Below are 20,039 nucleotides of genomic sequence, written 5' to 3' on the forward strand. Positions count from 1 at the left end.
CCTTGGGCAGTCACCCCCAGACGGCTTGGGACACACATTTCACCCCATGACCCCCACACTGTGCTTGGCCCATTCGAGCACAGCCCCCTAATGTAGACTGAGTTTGGCTGAGTGCAAACCATCTCAGATAAAGTAAAGAGTTAAATGCATCCAGTCCTGCCTCCCAAAGAGATCTACTGGTCTCACTTGTATGGGCCCCGTCCAGCCTTGGCCATATGCAGATGGACAGACACCATCATCATTGCGATGCACTTGTCCATGGGTCCTCTCACCCAGACCCGTCCAGCAGCTGGGAGCCCTGAGCGTAAAGCACCAGGAGCTCCATCCCTGGGCCCTGCACACTGTAGGGGCTCCAGCACTATCTTCTAGAGAGAGGGAGGCTAAGGCTATTATAGAAAAGGCTGGGTTGGGCTAGACCGAGGCAGATCTGGGCTTGGGAGTGAACTCACTGTGTGGCCTTGGGCATGTCACACCCCTTCTCTTGACCTGTGAGGACAGTAGGGATGCCCTGGGGTATGATGTAGGGGGAGCCCCTCCCTAGCCCAGTGCTAGCAGATGGATGCCCACAACAGACTGGCTCCCTCCCCATTCCTCAGATGGAGCCTGGATTTGGGGGGGTGAAACAGGTCTGGGTTCAAATCCCTACTGCCCTCATTTGCTGGGAGACCCTGGACAAGCTTTTTACCCTATCTGAGCCTCTACTTCCTCGCTTGTAAAATGGGGTGACCCCAGCTGATGAGGTTGTGCAGTGTCCGTTTCCCCCCTCTCTTTTCTCATCTTGAATATCTCCCCTTCCCCCTCTCTGAGCTTCCCCCATCCAGCTCCTCCCCACCTTCAGCCTGCATGAGCCTGCCTCCTCCGGGGGGGTTTCCTTGATCGTTCTCTTCCCTAGTGCTCTGAACTCTGGATAACTGCCATCTGGATGCTCATTTTTGTGCATGACAGAGACCTCGGACCCTTTCCCTGTGCTGGGAGGCCTTGCTGGGCCTTCCAGTTGAATGGCCCCCCGGGGAAGACAGAGGGACCTGGCTAGGGGCCCCTGCAGGGTCCTCATGGTAGTGCAGAAACCCCCTCGGGGTGTCGGCACACTGGTGCAGCCTACAGGAAGGCAAAGAACACCCTGGCGCTGGGAACAGTTGGCCCAACCATGCCCAGCCTGTGACCGGACATGTCCATTCACCTCCCTGAGCTCCCATGTTGGTGTCTGTGCAGTGGAGGAGTTGCTGGGGGGGGTGCCCTTCCCCCCTGCCTACCCCACAGGGCTGTTGTGGGGACCCCATGCATGGATGGATGTCACTGTCCTTTGTAAACGGTACTGCTGCGAGGGGCTGTGTGGTGTGGAACAAGCATAACATTTGGAGGCAGAACACCTAGGTCCCAGACCTCTGTTGGCTCCAGCCGTGACCTCTGCCTGTCAGGTCCTCAGTCTCCCCATCTGACAAATGGGGACAGACCAGCCTTTGGAAAGACTCGGATGTGCCAGGCCTCAGAGCACAAAGAAAATCCCAAAGGCCCAGAGCTCATCTCCCAGGATGGACAGGCAGGCGGACACAGACCAGGCAGAGTAGAATGTTCAGAGTCACAAGGTACCCCTGCATGGGGTCAGCAGGGAGAGCACAGACACCAAAGCAAGAGCCTGACTGTTTCTCACTGCTGCCCGCAGAAGCCCCCCGGCCCTGGTGTGGCTGCGACGTTCACAGTGTGGAGGGGGCCAGAACCCACATTTCATGTACAATCTCCCAGTGTTTCACTGTTAGCGAGAAATTCCCATTCTTTAAAAGCCCGTGTGGAGCAAGGAGCATGTGGGTGAGCCCTAGAGTACAAACTCCGACCTGGGCCTTTATTTTTTTTGAGTTTTCTACTTTAAGATCATTTCAAACTTTCAGAAAAGTTGCAAGATGAGTGCAAAGAACACCTGAATGCCCTTCCTTCTGATTCAGCTGTTGTTAACCATTTTGCTCCAATCGGGAGCTCACTGTGTCATGCGGTCGTGATGGCCCTTTGCCCCCTGACACCTCAGGCGTATCTCCTAAGAAAAGGGTTTGCTCACGTGTGACCATAGCACAGCTAGCCATTCAGGAAACTCAGCATTGATGCTATACCATTACCAGAAGGTTCCATACGTATTCACGTCCCTCAACTGTCCCCACAGCATCCTCCAGGCCAGGACCCGGTGCAGGACCTGTGTGGCATCTATGTGTCCTGCCCCTTCAGCCTCTTTTCGTGGAAGGCCAGTGGTTTCTAACGCCCTGGGGTCCTGAATCCCCTTGACAGTCCCATGGAAGCAGTGATCCCTCTTGTGAGAAAGAAATGCCCTGACTTGTGACTTTGCAGCCTTCCAGGAGATTTGCAGATCCCTAGAGAACCCTGGGCTGGTCTCGATTTGCAGCTGAGGAAACTGAGGCCCAGAGCAGGAGTGTAAATCGCCCCAGAAGGCAGGGCCAGAGCGAGACCCCAGCCCTCCAGCCTCCCAGCCCCAAGCTCTCCCTGAGCCTCCATATGCAAGCTCGCCTCTGAGGACCCTGGGGCTTTATGACGCGGCAGCAAGGCCTATTTGGAGCGTTTATACTAAATTCCATTGGGAAACCAGCGACTAGGCGCCATCTATGCGGCCAGGGAAGGGCCAGGGGCCAGGGTCCGGGGTTGGGGGGTGTCCCCAAAAGCAGCAGGGCCTAGCTCCTGCAGGCCCATTGGCTCAGCCCCCGGCAGGACCCCCAGCCACCTCCACCACCCCTGGAGCCAGAGCGTTAACAGCACGAAGTTGCACGGGACATCAGCAGACCCTCTCAGGCCTGCTGCCCACCCTGCCCGCCAAGCGGAAGGCCAGGCACGGAGAGCCGGACCTGCCATCACTGCCGCCGTCTCCAGGGAACCTAGGACGACACCGTGACTGCAGGAAGGCCCGGTCTGCCGCTCGGCCCGTGCTCTCTCCATTACACTACCCTGCCTCTTCTCCATGAGAGGCAGCGGGGTGTAGTGGATAGAGCACGGGTTCAAGTCCCGGCTCCACCACTCACAGCTGTGTGACCCAAAGGCCATCACTCGACCTCTCTGAGCTAGAGAGGCCACGGGGAGGGGAGGGGCTTGGGGTTGTACTTGCACCAAACCTACCTCACAGGGCTGTTGTGAGGAGGACAGGCTTGTGGGCGCTGAAATGCTTGGCCAGCTCTCTAGTGCTCTGCAAGCATGTGTTATTACTGTTATTAACTGTGTTGATAACAATAATGATGAAGGAACCACTCCTGGGCTGGGAACTGCATTGGCTTTGCTTGGTGCTTGTGCCCGGAGGCAGATAAGAATTCCCACAAATGGCCTTTATCCCTTCTTCACATCTCTACCACCAGAGAGAGACCCCTCCCCTCTCCTGTCCAGAAAGAGGCCTGGGAAGTCAAAATCAGGAGAGCGAGGAGCCCTAGGTTCAAGCTCTAACCTGTGCCTCAGGACTGTGCAACCTCAGTCAGCCATTTGCCCTCTCTGGGCTCAGAAGCTTCCTTCTGTAAAACGAGGCCCCTGCAGCTCTGCCACCGGCGGCTCAGACTGCCCCACTTGCCACTGCATGGGGCTCTGGGCCCGAGACAGCCAACATCTGGACCAGGTGGGGACCATCTCCTGTTGCTCCGAGCCGGTCTAAGGCAGAGATGGCCTTTGAGCCAGCCGTTGAGAAGGTTCTGGCCCAACCTCTGCTTGCCAGATCAAAGGCCACAGGACTCCCCTGTTGGGGGGAGGAGATGAAGGCTCAGGTGGGACAGGACAGGCCATCCCGTCGGTGGGAGCCACAGCATTCCCTGGGCCCTTTCTCTGTCATGGATGGATGGCTGCTGGGTGGCTGACACAGCTCCCCCTCCGTTCTCCTGCCTCCATCTCGCACCGCAGAGTGGTCCCAAACAGCTCTGCCTCCAACTTCTCCACGAGCCTTCCCAGCAAGGTGGAAAGAACTGGCGCCACACCCCCGGTCCACGCCGGCTCTGCCCTCCCAGGCTGGATGCAGGGATGGCCCCTCCGGGCTGCTCCCCGTCTGTGAAATGGGAGTGAGGATGGTCACTCACAGGGTGATTATGACAGCCACGTGGAGAAAGTAGCTCAGATAGTACTTGGCACAAAGGGACCGCTCACTCTTAAATATTAATGCTTTCCCTCCCTGCCCCAGAAATACTCCCAGTCGCTCCCCATTGAACACCAAGGAGACCCAACTCTGCAGCCCTCCACTCCGATCATGCCATAATCCAGCTTCTCTCCTGCTCTTCCCCTCATGGCCCTGAGCTTCAGTCCAGCGTCTCTGCTGCCATCCCGCTCTTCTACCTCTCCGCCTTTGCCTGGGCTGTGCCCCACCAGTCCAGCAGGCCCAGGGTCTCTGTCGTCTTGTGTTGTGGTTGATCTGTGTTCCTGTCTGCTCCCCTCAACCTCAGCTACACCATGAGCTCCTTCTGGGAGGGCAGAGACCTCCCTTTGGGCCCCAGAGCCTGACACAGTGTTGGCAATCCGCCACATGTGTCCATCAAGTGAAGGAGTGTGGCCCAGGCAGGAAACGCCACACACGGTCAGTCTGTCCGCACAGGATCCCATCCAAACCAAGATCCCATCCAAACCGAGATCCCAACTCCCGAGATGCAGCGTTTTCATGGAGACTGCCCTACCCCACCCAGGAGTGGCCCTGTCTCTCTGGGACCCTTGGTGCCCAGACTTCATTGCTGAGAGGTGATGACGTAAGTTAGACCCTCCCATTCTCCAGAGGACAGACTGAGGTCCAGAGAGGAGAGGGCTGGCCTCAGGTCACACAGCAAATCAGAAGCAGACAGCAGACGGTTCCCAGGTCCCACCCACCCCTCGGCCCAGAGCGCTATCTACCCGCCCCCTGTGCTCACGTATTCTGAGGGGTTCCGTGAGACTAGAGGAGGTGGGGGCTACAGGATGGTGGCAACGGACCATGGACATTGAGGTCCTGGTGCAAGGCCCTGCCAGGGCCCCCCACCCAGCCAAAGGGTTCTCAGCTCTGCAGCTACCCAGAGACCCTGCCGTGTTCCTTTGGGAGATTTAGTCAATCAACCTTGACTTGGTTCTACCATTAGAGCTGTAGCCTGTGGGGTCAAACATCGCCCTTTGAGGGGTATTCTGGAGCTGGGGTATGATTGCTGCAGGGGGTGACCTGGTCCCTTCAATTCTTCCTCTGCTAGGAGGGGCAGCAGGCTCTGAGGTCCTGGTAGGGGAAGGGATGGCCCAGTGAGGGGTGGGGAAGAGTGTGAGGCTAGGATGAATCTGACCCTTTGCCAACCATAAAGATGGCTTCTGAGGGGTGTAGAGAGTCTCCATCCTAAATGTAACACATACCTACCAGGGAAAGTATAAAAAAAGGAGGCAGCAGTAAAAAAAAAAAAAAAAAAAAAAAAAAAATGTGCTGGAGTTCCAGCTACAAGCTGGGCTCTGCTAAGGGGAGACTTGCACTCAGAACCTACCCTCAAGGAGCTCGCAGTCTAGTTGGGGAGCCGGCCTGGAAGCACCCCCAGGGGAAACTGTAGGTAGGAGGGCAGTTCAGAGGAGAGAGATGAAGTGGAGGTCAGGGAAGGCCACCTAAGAGGGGCCTTCATCCTGAGCCTAGAGGAGGAGGTTTGGGGCCAGAGGAGGGAGAAGGGCGCTCAGGAAGGGGTAACTATGTGAGCCAAGGTGAGGGACTGAACACAAATCCCTAGTGAGCTGCATGCTCCCAGGGCAGAAGCCATGGGGCAGGAATCAGTGATCAAGGGTCAGAAGCAAGCTGGGTTCTCACCCAGGACACGCTGAGAGATATTTGGACCTTGGAGATGCTACTGAGGGTGTCTGGGCTGGGGGACAGTGGTTAGAGCCATGGCCAGGGGCAGGAGGAGCTGCTGGGGCTCAGCTCCCCTGGCCCATCTAATGCTGGGGCCTGGAGGACCACCCTGAGGCTCATCTAAGGCTGAGCAGGGCATGTGCTGTGCCTTCACCCCGTGCCCTCATGTCCCATGTCTCACGTTGTGGCTGGAGGCTGCCTCCCTGGCTTCCTCCTCCCTCCTCCCTGCCTCCTTGGGCAGAGCTGTCAGCTCCCTGCTGTGATGGGAGTGATAGATTAGAAGGTGATTTGGGGTCTGATTATCTTGAGTGGAAATTGGCCCCCTGTGTATTTTTCCATCCTGCTCTGGGCTGGGGAGGTGGGGACTGGCCTCCCCATTACCACCCAGGCAGAGCAAACATTTTCCAAATGTGTTTGAGACCAGGGTGCGAGGGCCTGTCTTCCTGAGATGGGGACTTGTATGTGACAAACAGAATGAGCTTGAGAGATGGGGAGGCGTTCAAATCCTGGCTCTGCCCCCACAAACCGATGACCCTGGGCAAGCCACTTCTCCCTGAACCTCAGTTTTCTCCTCTGTAAATGCAGGGCCAGGGTGAGGGCTAATGAGATGACACCCTATGAAGGGTTTAGCTCGAAGCCTGGCACACAGAAGGTGTCCCATGGAGGTCAGTGCTGGCCGCGGCCACTGCCATCTGCACTCTGAATCAGTGCAGTATGTTCCTCCCTCACCTTGAAAGATCTGGTGACGCCCCCCCGCCACGTGACCTCCCCCAGACCCCGGGCTCCTCATCTGTCTAATATTGCTGATATTTCACAGTGCCCCGCGCACCCCACACCAGCTAAGCCAGTGCACAGAAATCTTGTCAGCAAGTTATAGTTACCAATTCCTGCCAGTGGGCCTTGGTTGTCCCGGCTTGTGCCCCTTGGGTGAGTAGATGGGTTCCGGGGTCTGCCTGGGCTGCTCAACCTCTCGTCAGTGTCCAGGGTCATCCTGTGGTCCCCACTATTCCCTGCCCAGAGACACAAGAGCACTGTCCTTCTGTCCTGGGAATGAACAAGGAGCCCGCCGAAGAGCTCACCATCTGAACATTTGGGTTCTGTTACAGCTCACCGGGTTTTGCACCACCTCTGGGAGCCTGCGTGACTTGGTTTACCCATGCACAGATAGACTGACCTTTACCCACCATGAAGGAATTCACTGGAGAGTGTCCATCTGTCTGTCTGTAAAGCATTTTAAGACCATGAGATCTTAGAGGGCAAGGGGCTGGAACACACACATACACCCACACGCACATGTGTCTGCCTTCGGCTCAGGTCATGATCCCAGGGTCCTGGGATCAAGCCCCGCGTCAGGCTCCCTGCTCAGCAGGAAGCCTACTTCTCCCTCTCCCTCTGCCCCTCCCCCTGCTCGTGCACGCTCTCTCTCCCAAATAAATAAATAAAATTAAAAAAAAAAAAAAAAAAGCAAGTCATCAGGGCCTTTTAGCCCTCCGCCCCGATCTGGTTCTTTCTGTGCAGCCCAAGGATGTCCTGAGATGCTCCCCTCTCCGTTGGGGAAGGAAACACATGCTGCATTGAAGAGACCTTTCTACCTAGGGTAGTAAAAGTTTAAATTTAAAATAAAAATGGGCGCCTGGAGGTGCAAACTGCACTTACCTAGATTCTTGACTAAACAGCGGAGCCACGGGCAGGCCGAGGGGCCTCCCCAGGGGTGCCTGGAGCCCACTGCAGGAGACCCCATGCAGGCCGACCCTGTGAGTGGCCTGTGGATCTGTGACAGCTCCTAGGACACAGTGACACGTCCCCGGCACCAGCCTGAGGATAGAGGGCTGGCTGTGCCCACATCTCCTCTGTTGGGACCAGGCCAAGGTAGCAGCCGGCCATGTCCCAGGCTGGATCCCAGCCGCCCCCCGACCCCACCCTGGGCTCACCTGTTTCCCCAGCGAGGCCACAGCTTCAGCAGGTTTGCTTTTTTTTTTTTCCCAACTCTTTTATCGTGGTAAAATACACATAAAATGTACCACATTAAGCATTGTTAAGCGTACAGGTCCTTGGTGTTACGGACATTCACACCGTGGCACCACCGTCACCACCGTCCACCTCTGGCACTCTTCATATTGCAAAACCAAACCTCCAGAGGTATTGAACAGTAGCCCCCTGGAACCCCCCTCCCTCACCCCTGGCAACCACCATTCCGCTCTCCGTCCCTGCGACTTTGACTGCTCTACGGGGCTCCTGCTGCGGAACCCACAGCAGCTGTCCTTCTGTGCCTGGTATCTTGCACGGAGCGTAATGTCCTCAAGGCTCATCCGTGTTGTAGCCTGTGTTAGAACTGCCTTCCCTTCGAAGGCCAAATAATATTCCGTTGTGTGTATATAGCACAGTTTTCAGCAGCTTCACCTTTGCATTTTATCCTCAGTCTGGCATGAACCCCCGCCCCAAGTGAACCTTGGACCACCTGCCTTCTGCGCCTGCAGGTCGGGAAGACCTGTGTCTCACAGCAGCTGACACCGAAACCCCAAAGATGAATAAAAGTGGAACCACTCTGACAACAGGTCTCCCTCGCCCCCCTCAGCCCACTCTCCTGCCCCTCAAAAGAATTCCAGGGCCCTTTTTTTTTTTTTTAAAGATTTTATTTATTTGACAGAGAGAGACACAGCGAGAGAGAGAACACAAGCAGGGGGAGTGGGAGAGGGAGAAACAGGCTTCCCGCTGAGCAGGGAGCCTGATGCGGGGCTCGATCCCAGGACCCCAGGATCATGACCTGAGCCAAAGCAGACACTTAACGACTAAGCCACCCAGGCACCCCATCCAGGGCCCTTTAAAACCCAGTTTGAAAATCCTAAAATTCTACAAAGGGGGTTTTCTTGCACCGTGGAGCCTGGGGAGGTCTAGTGTTATCACGTACCACCCATACTCAGAATAAAGCTTTAAAATGCATAAAATAAAATACACTGGATCACAAAGAAAGTCTATTATATTGAAGTAGTTAACATAATAAACTGTGTAATGGAGTAATGTATGTGCTTCTTTGTCAGCACCCTAATAACCAGGTCTGGCAGGTAGTCTAATAACCTCTGTGCTTGTAAGATTAGGATGAGCATAAATGATTGCAACAACTACAAAGTCATAGGATAGAGAACCTGCGCTCTTTGTAATGCATGTAATGGTATTGTGGGCCACGAACACTCCTGGGGTTGGTTGCCTATGTTCATGTGGAAATGCTAAATTTCAGCTAGACGTTTCTGAAAAGAAAGATGCCATTGTCTTCTCTTCCAAGTTCCCAGAGCCCTGAGTTCTTTGCCAGATGGTTAGGAGGGAGTAGACCCCTTTATAAGTGGTCCTGTCCAGTCCTGTCTAGGACAGAGGGGGGAGGTGACTCTCCAGGAGAAGGTAGTAGGTGGTAGGCCTGAGAAGTGAGGAGGAGCAGTGGTTGAGTCCCGGGCCCATTACAGCCCTGTCCCGAAGTAAAAGCCTCTACAATACATAGTTTGAACCCTAACCATGGGCGGTACCCCAGGACCTTGGCAGGCAAAGAGCCAGGAGCTTTCTGGGATCCAGTTCCTTCCACTCCTTTGGGGAGGGGGCTTGGGCCCATGCAACGGTAACTTGGCTCTCGTCCCCTTCCCCAGGGACCCACGTGATGGAGGGCTCTGGACGGATGGTAGTGACTGCTGTGGGGGTGAATTCTCAGACCGGCATTATCTTCACCCTGCTGGGGGCTGGCGGTGAGGAGGAAGAGAAGAAAGACAAGAAAGGTAAGCACAACCCCCTCACAGACCAGGAGAGGAGCTCTTCAGGTCACTTTTTTTGTTGTTTATTCATTCACTCAACAAAATAGTTATTGAGTGCCTTCTGTGTCTACACCCTGTGCCAACAGCCGCCTCCTGCATCCTTGAGGATGCTCAGGCCAGGAGGTTCCTGTCTGTTCCATCTCCAGGGTCTTGTCCCAGTCTCTGTCTGTCCGGTCATGTCATGGAGGACCCTCCCCCGCAAGCCAGGCTCGGGGTGCTGAGCACTTTGCTGAGTCTCCAGCCTCGAGTGTGACCTGGTCCCCTCATCAGCCCTGATATGGAGTAGAAAGCCCCACCTGCACTCACTCCTACCACTATTCTCAACTCCACAGAGCAGAGCTGCAAACCACCCCACACACAGACTCGGCCCAGTTGGGGGCAGAGGAGATTCTAGGAAAGGTGGCCACACTTGTGGTTCCCTTTCTCACCCCTCCCCCACCCAGAGCTGCCACCTTGCCTGGGTCCTGGCTCCTCCTCCGCCTTGGAAACAAGATTCCTACTCCCCAGGGTCCCCCTCAGCGTGGCAGGCTGGTAGCCTGGGCTACAAGGGCCTCTCAGAGCAGAGGGAGGGATGCTCATCTGGCCAGGCCCAAATCCAAAGGCCCAGGCCTCTGGCCCCAGAGCATCCGGCTCCTTCCCCAACACCTACGCCCAGTGTCAGGGACAGACCCCTCTCACATCTTTAGTCTTTTGTCCTGTCTCCTTCCCCAAGCTCCAGAAGGGGGTCCCCAACAGCCAGACCATCTGCGGTCCAGGGGAAGGAGATGAGAATGTCGACGGCCCCTCCCTGAGGTTTAGGGGCAGCCCTGCTACCCCCAGCTCTCTGCAGCTAACCAGGCACAGAGCCTGGGTCAGAACCAAAGGTCACTTGTTCCCAAGGGCAATACCCCATTTTCTAGAGGGGACCCCCTAAGATTATGGCAGCCCCACCAGCAGGAACAGTGGAGCTGTGCTGTCCTCAGGCAAGTCCAGAGGCTGGAGAGAACCAGGAAGCTGCTGAGGTTGAAACTGAGGATGAAGTCCTAGTCAAGAGGCCCAGAGGGTGTCAGGACAGCATCCAGAGTGACATAGAAGCGGTGGCCGGCTCTGGCCCCAGCGTGCAGATAGCTGGGCAAATAGAGGCAGTGGGCAGGATATGGCAAGATGAGGCAGTCTTTGCCCCTTTTCTTAGCCTCACTGGGGCCTGGGTGAGGGGCAGAAGCCAGACCTGTGTTCTCGAAGATTTCGGTAGGAAGACAGGCCTCTCCTGCCCTGAAGCACAGGTCAGAGTCCTTTACTGAACACACACCTGCACCCCAGTGAAATGGGGGTGTCCGTGTAGAGGGAAGAAGTGGGATGTGGGGGGGCCATGGCAGAGGAAGACAGGGGGCAGCTGAGCCTCTCAAGCGCCCGTGAGCAGCATGGCCAGGACTGGAGCGCCTCTGCACTCCCATCCCATCCCCTTCGCCTCCACGGCGGGCCCCCAGGTCAGGATGACCTCAGGCGTGCGTGTGCGTGTGCGTGCATGCGTGTACGTGCAGGTGAGGCTGTATGTGCTTCTCCTTCATTAACGTGTCTCAAAAATCATCACACAGGTGTGAAGAAGGGGGATGGCCTTCAGCTACCAGGTACAGTAAGACCCCCTCAGGGTAGATGGGGCTTTTAGAAGTAGCAGCAGCCTTTGACCCCCGAGCCGTGGCCCTAGACCCCCAGCACACAGCTGGAGGAGGCTCCCTGACCCCCCAGCCCCTCCGCGGTGCCCCCACGTGATGCCGGCCCCGCTGGAGGAACCAGCACCTCACTCCGCCTGTTGGCCCTTCCGGTGCTTTGCCCTGCCCGCCGACGCACGCGGCACCACCACCACCGTCTCCACACCGACCCCACACAGCCCTCCGCCGCCCACACCGGCGTGCGGTGCCCCGCTCACCGCCACGTGACCCCACAGCCCTGCTCTCCTGCGCACACCCCGCAGAGCCCGTCCCGCCGCCCCTCACCACACAGCATGGACACCTCACCCACTAGTGTCTCTTCCCTCTCCTTCCCGCACAACCCATCTGCCCCCACCCCAAGAAAGAACAACCAGAGTGCATCTGACCATCTCATGTCATTTTTAATTGCTGAACTAAGGAAAACCGGCCAGTACCTTCTCTGTCCCATGCACAAAGTGCAACATGCTGGATGTCACCTATTCAATGACGGGGCATCTCGTATGGGGGTGACCAAGGCAATCTATAGCGTGCTGGTTAGGAAGGAGGAGGTGGCCATGGCAGTGGCCTGAGTCAAGGGCTCGAATCCTGAGTCACCGCCACTGCTGGATGTCCCTCTGGGCCTCAGTGATGGTGGTCACAGCAAGTACCCGATCAGAATGGCAGGTGCCTACACTGCGCTAGTTGTTGAATGTTTTGAAATGAGTCCTGGCCATGCGTCCCTCTGGCCCTGACGGGCAGCCAGATGCCCTCTCATAGAAGCTTCTCTGATGGGGACCTGCCTGATTGGCGTGGCCAGAGGGGTGCATCGGTCCAGACCTTGGCACAGAACAGTGCCATCCTACCTAACCACATTGATCATCTGCCATGTTTTATTTCAAAGACCGTCCATGTCTGAGTTTTTTTCCCTGGTTTTTATGGCATCTCTATGGGAACATTTCACCCTCACTCCCCTGCAAATTTGAGTTTCTTGATTTCCAACGGAGATTTTATTTTTTTAAGAATATAGTCATGTTATTTCCCACAAGTTGGTTCATGTCCTTATTGTTGTTGCTGTTCTTCATTGTTGCTTTTCTCCATTGTGACACACTGCATTTTCCATCCCTCCCACCCCCACAGCGGCCGATGGGGCAGCAGGTTCAAATGCTACAGATAGTGCAAATACCAGCCTAGTCAATGGTACGTCTCCGATGGCGAGCTCTCGGTCTCGGTTGGATGGGCGTCTCTCCCCCCACCCCCAACTCTGGGCTTGCCTCTCCCTGTTCTGGACCGCACAGATCTTGGATGTGCATGGGCAGCTCTGGGACCATCGTCCTCCCACGTGGGGCAGGCGCTTAAGAGAGAAGCCACCACCGGGAAGTACGCTCCACGCCCGCTTGCGGCTGCCGACGTAGGGGCCTGTGGGGCCCTTGACCCCCAGTGGGGCCCGGAAGAGGGACATACCCTGGGCTTCAGATTTGGCTCCCTAGAAGCAGCATCCCACCCGACGTGGCCCTCTCCTAAGCACACTCCTGGCCCCAGCTTGGGGAAGAAGGCCTGGGGTCAGGACCTGGGCTGAAACTGGTGTCTGGGTCCCTGCTGAAGGCTCCAGTCCTCAACTCGAAAATTCCCTCGAGGCAGGGGGACCCAGGCCAGGGTTCAGCTCTTTGGCCTCACCCCATAGCATGGCTGAGCCACTGATAAACATTTCTTCCTCTTCTCTTTCTCGGAGTGAACGGGCAGGGGGCTCGCTTGGGCTCGGGCCTGGTTCTGTCCCTCGGACGTGGACTGGTGTTTCCTGCTGTTGCCTGTGCTGGAGCATTTGTCCCGAGTCTCTGCATTCTTACGGGCCCCCTTACGGGGTGAGGGGTGGCGGTGGGGCGCTGCCACAGTACCTGGGATCTGCGTTTTAACCTCCTTACCCACAGGCAAGAAGGAATTCCATTCACTTGTCTCTAAACCTTTAGAGGATTTCTTATTTCTGTGCCCTCCCATCTTCAGAGTGACAAGGCTTCTGTGTACTCAGATAGGTCCCCTGTCCCCAAATTAGGTAGCATGATAGTCACCCAGGCTGAGAGCTGTAGGGCTTGATCATAAAACCGTTGCCCCGGGGAATCGAAGGAAGGGAAAAGCCTTTCTTGCAGCATCGCTGCATACGAGGCACCGGGGGCTGTGGCTTTCTCACCCATTATATCGTTTCCTCCTCACCACTCCTGGAAGACATGAAGATCTTGCGCTACCCCATACTCCCATCCCCTGCCCCAGATCTCTGGCTGAGCTGCCTGCATTCAAAGTGACCAATGATCGAAGCACCTCGTAGATGTCAGGGGCCAGGCAAGACACTTCTGTGAGCTGCGCCTTGCTAATTTGGGTGTGGGTCTATTTCAGGCTCTGGAGGAGAAAGGAGAACAGCTTGGGGTGTGGGAGGTGTCATGCATCAGGGAGGGGTGGCAAGGGATGACAGGGAGAACCAATATAGGCAAACCCAGGCAGCAGGAGAAGGAAAGAGGAGCCGGCTTCTGCTTCCCCCACAGCAGTGAGCCCACTGGGCTCAGTGAACATACAGACTGCATCCAGGCTGGTCGGTCCCCAAAAAAGGCAGTTGCACTTCCAAACTGTAGCAGAAAACTCCTAGTATCCTGAGAAAAACTGCAGGAAAGATGGGAAACTTGACCACCTACTGTATGCCGGGCACTTTACAAACATTACCTGCTCATGGCCTCATTTGATCCTCATGACAGCCCTGAGATACAGAGTTTATGGTCCCCACTTTAAAGATGGGGAGACTGAGGCTCGGAGAGATCAAGACCCTAGCCCAAGGTCACAGAAGGAGAAAAGTAGCAGAGCTGGGATTTGAACCCAGGCCCGCTGGCTCTAAAGTGCATACTCCACTTCCTGATCCAGGGTTCCCCAAAGGAGTGTGTCTTGTAAACTTCACAGGAATATTAATAGGTCCTGCCCCCAAGAAAAGGATCCTGTGGTCAGAGATGTTTAAGAACCGTGGGTCAGAATTGGTCTCTTCCTTATTGCAGAGCTTCTCAGAACCTTGAATATGCTGGTATATAGTGGAAAGTTAGCCATGGAGGCCTTCCCAGACTGATTTGGCTGCAGGACCTTTCCTGGCTGAATCTTGTGGGATTGGTATGTTTCTATAATATACTTAGGGAATAGTGCTCTAAACCATTGCTTCTCCAAATGTAATCAGAGGACCAGAAGGCAGGACATCTCCTAGGGGCCTGTTAGAAATGCAGAATCTCAGGCCCCACCCCAGACCCACTGAACAAGAATCTGCATTCTAATAAGCTTTCCAGTCTATGGCCATAACACCATGAACACACCGGATCTCATCTAGTAAGCTCTCCAGGCTCCAGGTCAGAGTGTATTAAAGGTTGAGAGGTGCCAGGCTGAGCCTTGGTCAATGACAGAATTAACCATTCCTTTCCCTCCTTCCTCTGAGCCAAATCAGGATGATGTGGATATAGAAAACACACTCAGCTGGTAAAAGTCCCTCTGATTCCCCCCCCAAGCCCCCTCCCAACTGAAAGCGGGTATGTTCCATTCATCTTGGAGGCATTATGATTGCCATTATCATTTTATTATTTTTTACATTTATTAACATATCACTGTTTAATACATTGCTTGTAATCACAATTAGTAAATACATCACTCTGAATTCCAGACATTAACAGGGCACTTTGTGGTGCTTTTCATAAGCACAACCTTGGTTGAAATTGTCACCTGTCACGGGGCAAGAAATGGAGGTACAGGCAAGAGAAGTAACATTTTCTAGTTCACCTAGTTAGTGTTCCGTCTCCCCACAGCTTGTTTATCAGGTCGCCTCACCGTGAATCCTCCACACACACACTTTTCACACTTCCTGGCGATGCATGAAGAGAACAGACCCATTTGTCGAAGCTGCATCTGGCAGCTTCCGAGTCTCCACTCGAGTTCCCCATCCCAGCTCCCCTAAAACAGCCCCCTCTTCCGGTCATGCATGGAGCCAGATCTGGCTGTCCCACCATAGTTCTGGGGCCAGGCGAGCTCCACTTTGGCTGAGAAAAACCCCAGATCAGTCCCTTGCTTCTGAGAAACCAGGCCATCTGCACAGAAGTACCCCCACAATGCCGCTCCCTCCCTCGAACATATGCATTGGTGATTATTTTTCTGGCCACGTGATCACTATGGAAATAAAAGAGGAAATTGCTAGCTTGGTTAATGGGCGCACACATGGGCTATTGCATCTGATAATATGCAATGCAAATAAGGCCCCTTTGTGTCTTCTAAAACCAAGTATCGAAGAGGAGTCCTCCCGTGTCCTTTAGCCCAGTTAGTAAAATTATTTTTAAAAATAAAGATAATTGTTGTAGTTCATTCCTGTTGGCTCTAAAAAGGCTTTTTCTGTTTTGTTTTTAATCCAGCAAAAAGAACTTTGCAATAAAGCAACGGGGGCCCTTCTCTTTCCATCCGCCCAGGGGGGTCACTGACCCTTGGCTGTGAGAGGCAGTGGGAACAGCCCAGCATTTCCCCTGGAGAGACAGCACAGGGCTGGGCCCCTCGGAGTCACCTACAGTGTGGTGTGGTGACAGTGATGGCAGTCGCAGGCTTATCATCAGGATGCTCCAGAAAGGAGAGCTGCCTCGGAAACTCCCATGGTCTCAGTTTCCCCGTCTGTAAAATGAGAGTGATGAGAATCCCTCCCATCCCACCCGCAGGGTTTCGGGAAGATGGGCAAGAGATGACACTCGCAAACTGCAAAATGCTAAACGGGCAAGTGGTTATTGCTAAGGCAACTATCAGGTGCTCCGGAAGCTGAATATTGCATCCCCATTTTACAGAGGTGGAAGCTGAGACTGGGAGTGGTAAAGCCGCACAGCTAGTTGGTGTCAAAACAGGGGCTTCAGGAGCCCAGTCCCACCAGGGCCGCCTTAATGCCCCTCCTCTGGGCTCAGAGGGACTGAGGGATAGCTGCCTTCTCCCCAGCTGTGGTGGAAACATTGATGCACTTTGGGGCCAGCTCTCCATTAACCTCCTGGGACCCAGGCAGGCTGTCTGCCTCTCTGAGCCTCAGTTTCTCATCTGTAAGTGTGTGTAGTACAGGAGTGCCCTTGCAGGGATGTGGTGTGGATTAGATGAACTCATGGAGGTTCTATATGCGCCTGGCACATGGTGGGTTCTCACAGAACGTGAGCTATGAGAATCCCCTTCACAGCCAATGGCCAAGGGTGGCTGACCTTCTCAGACTCCTCCCAAAGTGGCGCAAGGCCCATGGGAAGGGCTCTGAGTGAGCTCAGAGAACAGGCCAAGGGGACAGGAGGAAACCCCCTCTCTGCAGTGCCAGCAGGTAAAGGCAGGTGTCTCAACTGCCAACTAGTGACAACCAGTACCTCCCATGCTGCAAACCCAGCCCACAAGCCTCTGGCCGAGACTGGGGAGGGGGCCTCCCAGGCAGCCCTGATTAGGAGGTGAGCAGCCCCAGGCTCAGCCCTTTCCCTAGCACTGGCATACAGGGCCGGGGCAGGGGGGCACCCAGGGGAGCCCACTGGCCTGACTTCCCTGTCTACTAGGGCCGGGGCTGCTCAACCTCAGAATAAAGAGCATATACCCAAGTGGAGAGGAGGGGTCAGCAGCTTCCCCCTGAGAGCCAGGACACTCCCCCCAAGCCCCCTGAACATGCTTGGGGCACCTCAAAGCCCACCACTAGGGAGCCCTTGCTCACCCTTGGCATGGGTCTCTCTCAATGGAGCTGGGCAGGGGGTCGTCCTTGCTGCGGCTTCACACTCCTCCAGATGGAAAAGGAGAAAGTAAAATTCTACATATGTCACTCCTGGAGCCAGAAACTAAGGAACACATTGACCAAAGTCCTCCCCTTTCTAGAATCTCTCTGTCTGTCTGTCTCTTTCATTTCCTTTGCCTCCTCTCAGCCCACCAAAGGCACAAACCAAATTAATCACTGGGGACCTGAGGACCCCTCTGCTTTCTGCCAGCCAACTCTGGTCCCTTTTACCCTCAGAGGCTGTCATTTAATCAGTACCCTCAGGGCTGAAATAATTCCCACTGAAGCTCTCTCTCCAAGCTCCCAGAGAATCAGGACAGACCCTGCAGCCAGTGTGGTGGCCGGGTTTGCTCTTGTCTCAGGGCCTCCCCAGCGTCCCCATGTGGAGGGACAGAGTTGGCTCGGCCCTTCCTCCATCTGTGACGTGAATGTCCGTGGCCCTGTTGCGTCTTTGTGATGATCGACGTGTGTTGTCTGTTCTCTGTTGTCTGTTAAAATTCTTTGTCGTGTAGGTAAAATGCAGGATGGCAATGTGGACGCCAGCCAGAGCAAAGGTAACCCTTTTGTATTCACCGGCTTCTGTGGTCCCTGCAGCCCCTCCCCCACTGGCTCTGAGAGCCAGGCTAGAAGCAGACAGGTCCGCACCTGCAGGTGCCTGACATCTTTGAGGGGAGCTGTGATTCACGTGGTGCCAGGCCCAAAAGGGGAGGGGGCTGTGATTCATGTGGGCTGTGATTCACATGGTTGCCAGGCCCAATGGAGACATCACCGGTGAGGACAGGGGCCACCTGTGAGCCGGCTCTTCCCCAGCCTTGGAGCTATGCTGCCCATTTAGCTGAAGACTTGAAGCTGGTTCTTTGGGATCCTTAGGGGCTAAAGGGTAAGGCCCCAGACCCACCAGTCAGTCTTTCACTGAAGGAGGAGGGGCTTGGCACCCATGGATAAGGACACTCTTTTATCTTTTAAGCCCCCTTTTTGTTCCTCCTATCTGGCAGCTACTTAATATCCCAACAACATAGTCAAGAACCAACTGGGGATGCCCAAGCCTATCCGTCTTGTCTAAATGTGGGAAAAGCTGAGGGGCCATTTGGGGAAGGATCTGTGGGCTTGTTCAGGCCCAGCGGGGACCCCAGCCTACTCCTACTGGGAATCCAAGGTGGAACTGTGTCACTCCCTGTTCACACCTGGATTCCAGGTCCGAGGCAGCTACTCGCCCTGGGACCTTGGTCTCCAGCTGGAAGAGGCAGACCCTATATCACAGGATGTCTGTGCCAGCCACGCAGGGGGCCAGACGAGGGAGTGAATATCTCACCACACTCTGCTGGGCAGGCAGGGTGGGTGCCAATATCCCCACCCTGCAGGCTGACCTGGCTATGTGCATGTCTGTGTGTGTGCGTGTGCGCGCGTGTGCGTGTGTGCATGCATGTGCGTGCTCTGCCCCCTGCAGCCAAACAGCAGGACGGGGCAGCCGCCATGGAGATGCAGCCCCTCAAGAGTGCCGAGGGTGGCGACGCTGATGACAAAAAAAAGGCCAACATGCACAAGAAGGAGAAATCCGTGCTGCAGGGCAAGCTCACCAAGCTGGCTGTGCAGATCGGCAAGGCGGGTAAGCGTGCGGCCACAGGTGGATGGCACAAGGGGGGACGTGGGGTACACAGAGGGACCCCAGCCAGGGCTCTGACCCCAAGCTGGCTCTCCGTTGCCTCATCTGCAGAGTGGGGGCTGGCATGAGATGGTCCCTGAGACCCACCCTTTTCTACCCCAGCAACCAGCCTGAGTCCTTACACAGTAGGCGCTCCAGTAGTAGGTTGGAGCAGGGGAGGACAGGGACGGATTGGGGCTCTAGACTGACCCCCCTGCCCCAGCTGCAATGCAGAGGAAAGATTGAAGAGGTTGAGGGCAGTGCCAGGAGCCCAGTGAGAAGCCTCCTGTCTGAGCCTCAGCACAAGCCCCAATTCCGCACCGAGCTGGGAGCTCCAGGTGATGGCTGGTGGCGGCCCCTCCAGCCCAGGAAGCTGAGCCCAGCTGCAAGGCGAGCCCTGCCCGGCTGACATGGCCTTGGCCTCTCCTGCCGCATGAGGACACGCAAACACCAAGGCCTCCCCACCTGGCTGTCTCCCGGCTCTAATTATAGGCACCACAGCGTGGAGAAGGGAGGCAAATTACAGGCTTGGCTGTCTATATTTAAACTCGGGGCCTGGTGATAGCTCCCGGCTGCTGGGAGCTTGGCTTCCCGCCCCTGCGACTGTCAGATGGGGATAGAGCCGGCTCTGAAGTCCCACAGCTGGAGGTGGGGGCAGGGGAGCGACGGAACCAGGGATTTCCTCCATCCCCGGCATGGAGAAGACTCCACAGAACCACAGCACAGGCACTGGGGGGCAGGGAACAGAGTGATGAGAACCACCCGTGGCCTTCAAAGCTCTTGCTCATCCCCCTCCCCCTCCTCAGCCTTGCCAAGAACGTAGTTCAGGGTCAAACATTTCTAGGTTCACATCCTACCTCTGCTCCTCTCTTGGGCTGAATTCCCTAAAGCAGAGCCTGAGATGGGTGGACGCAGGATTTTTAGGGGCGAGGGTGCTCTCAGGTGAGACCTATAAAGGGTAAGAGACTCAAAGGGGCCAGGGAAAAAGCCAGATACTTCCTGGAGGAATCCCCGTCTCTACCTACCTCTGCAGGGTCTTTCTGGCCTCGCAGCAAGGGGACTGGGCTGTTGGACCCCCCTCCTCCTCAGCCATTGAATATTGGCCATCACACTGGGGTGGGGTTCCGTGCCGGGTCCTTCCTGACCAGGAGACAGTGCTCTCTGAAGCGTGGACTTCCTCTGGCAGAGGCTGCAGGTGTGCACCCGCACAGAGCCAGAGCCCTGCAGCACCCCGAACGGGTGAGGGGGTCCCCGGGCATCTGAGCAGGTACCCGCCCGCATCTGCCAACTGTGCAGGGCTTCTCTGGCCTGTGGCCTTGGACAAGTCCCTTCCCCTCACTGACCCCAGTGTCCTCATCCAAAA

General features: G+C 55.7%; 1 protein-coding gene across 1 annotated transcript in view; it reads left to right on the top strand.

The window, feature by feature from the left end:
• The window catches only part of ATP2B2 (ATPase plasma membrane Ca2+ transporting 2), a 203,895-nt gene that overhangs the window by 135,689 nt on the left and 48,167 nt on the right, over nucleotides 1-20,039 (top strand). The window contains exons 6-10 of the mRNA XM_054504605.2: nucleotides 9,436-9,561; nucleotides 11,172-11,204; nucleotides 12,402-12,461; nucleotides 17,547-17,588; nucleotides 18,482-18,640. Of these exons, the coding sequence (XP_054360580.1) occupies nucleotides 9,436-9,561; nucleotides 11,172-11,204; nucleotides 12,402-12,461; nucleotides 17,547-17,588; nucleotides 18,482-18,640 (420 nt within the window). The remainder of the gene's footprint in view (nucleotides 1-9,435; nucleotides 9,562-11,171; nucleotides 11,205-12,401; nucleotides 12,462-17,546; nucleotides 17,589-18,481; nucleotides 18,641-20,039) is intronic.

This window comes from Mirounga angustirostris, unplaced genomic scaffold, assembly GCF_029215605.1.
Source record: "Mirounga angustirostris isolate CCGP_5_RB_7025 unplaced genomic scaffold, mMirAng1.0.hap1 SCAF_1, whole genome shotgun sequence".
NCBI lineage: Eukaryota > Metazoa > Chordata > Mammalia > Carnivora > Phocidae > Mirounga > Mirounga angustirostris.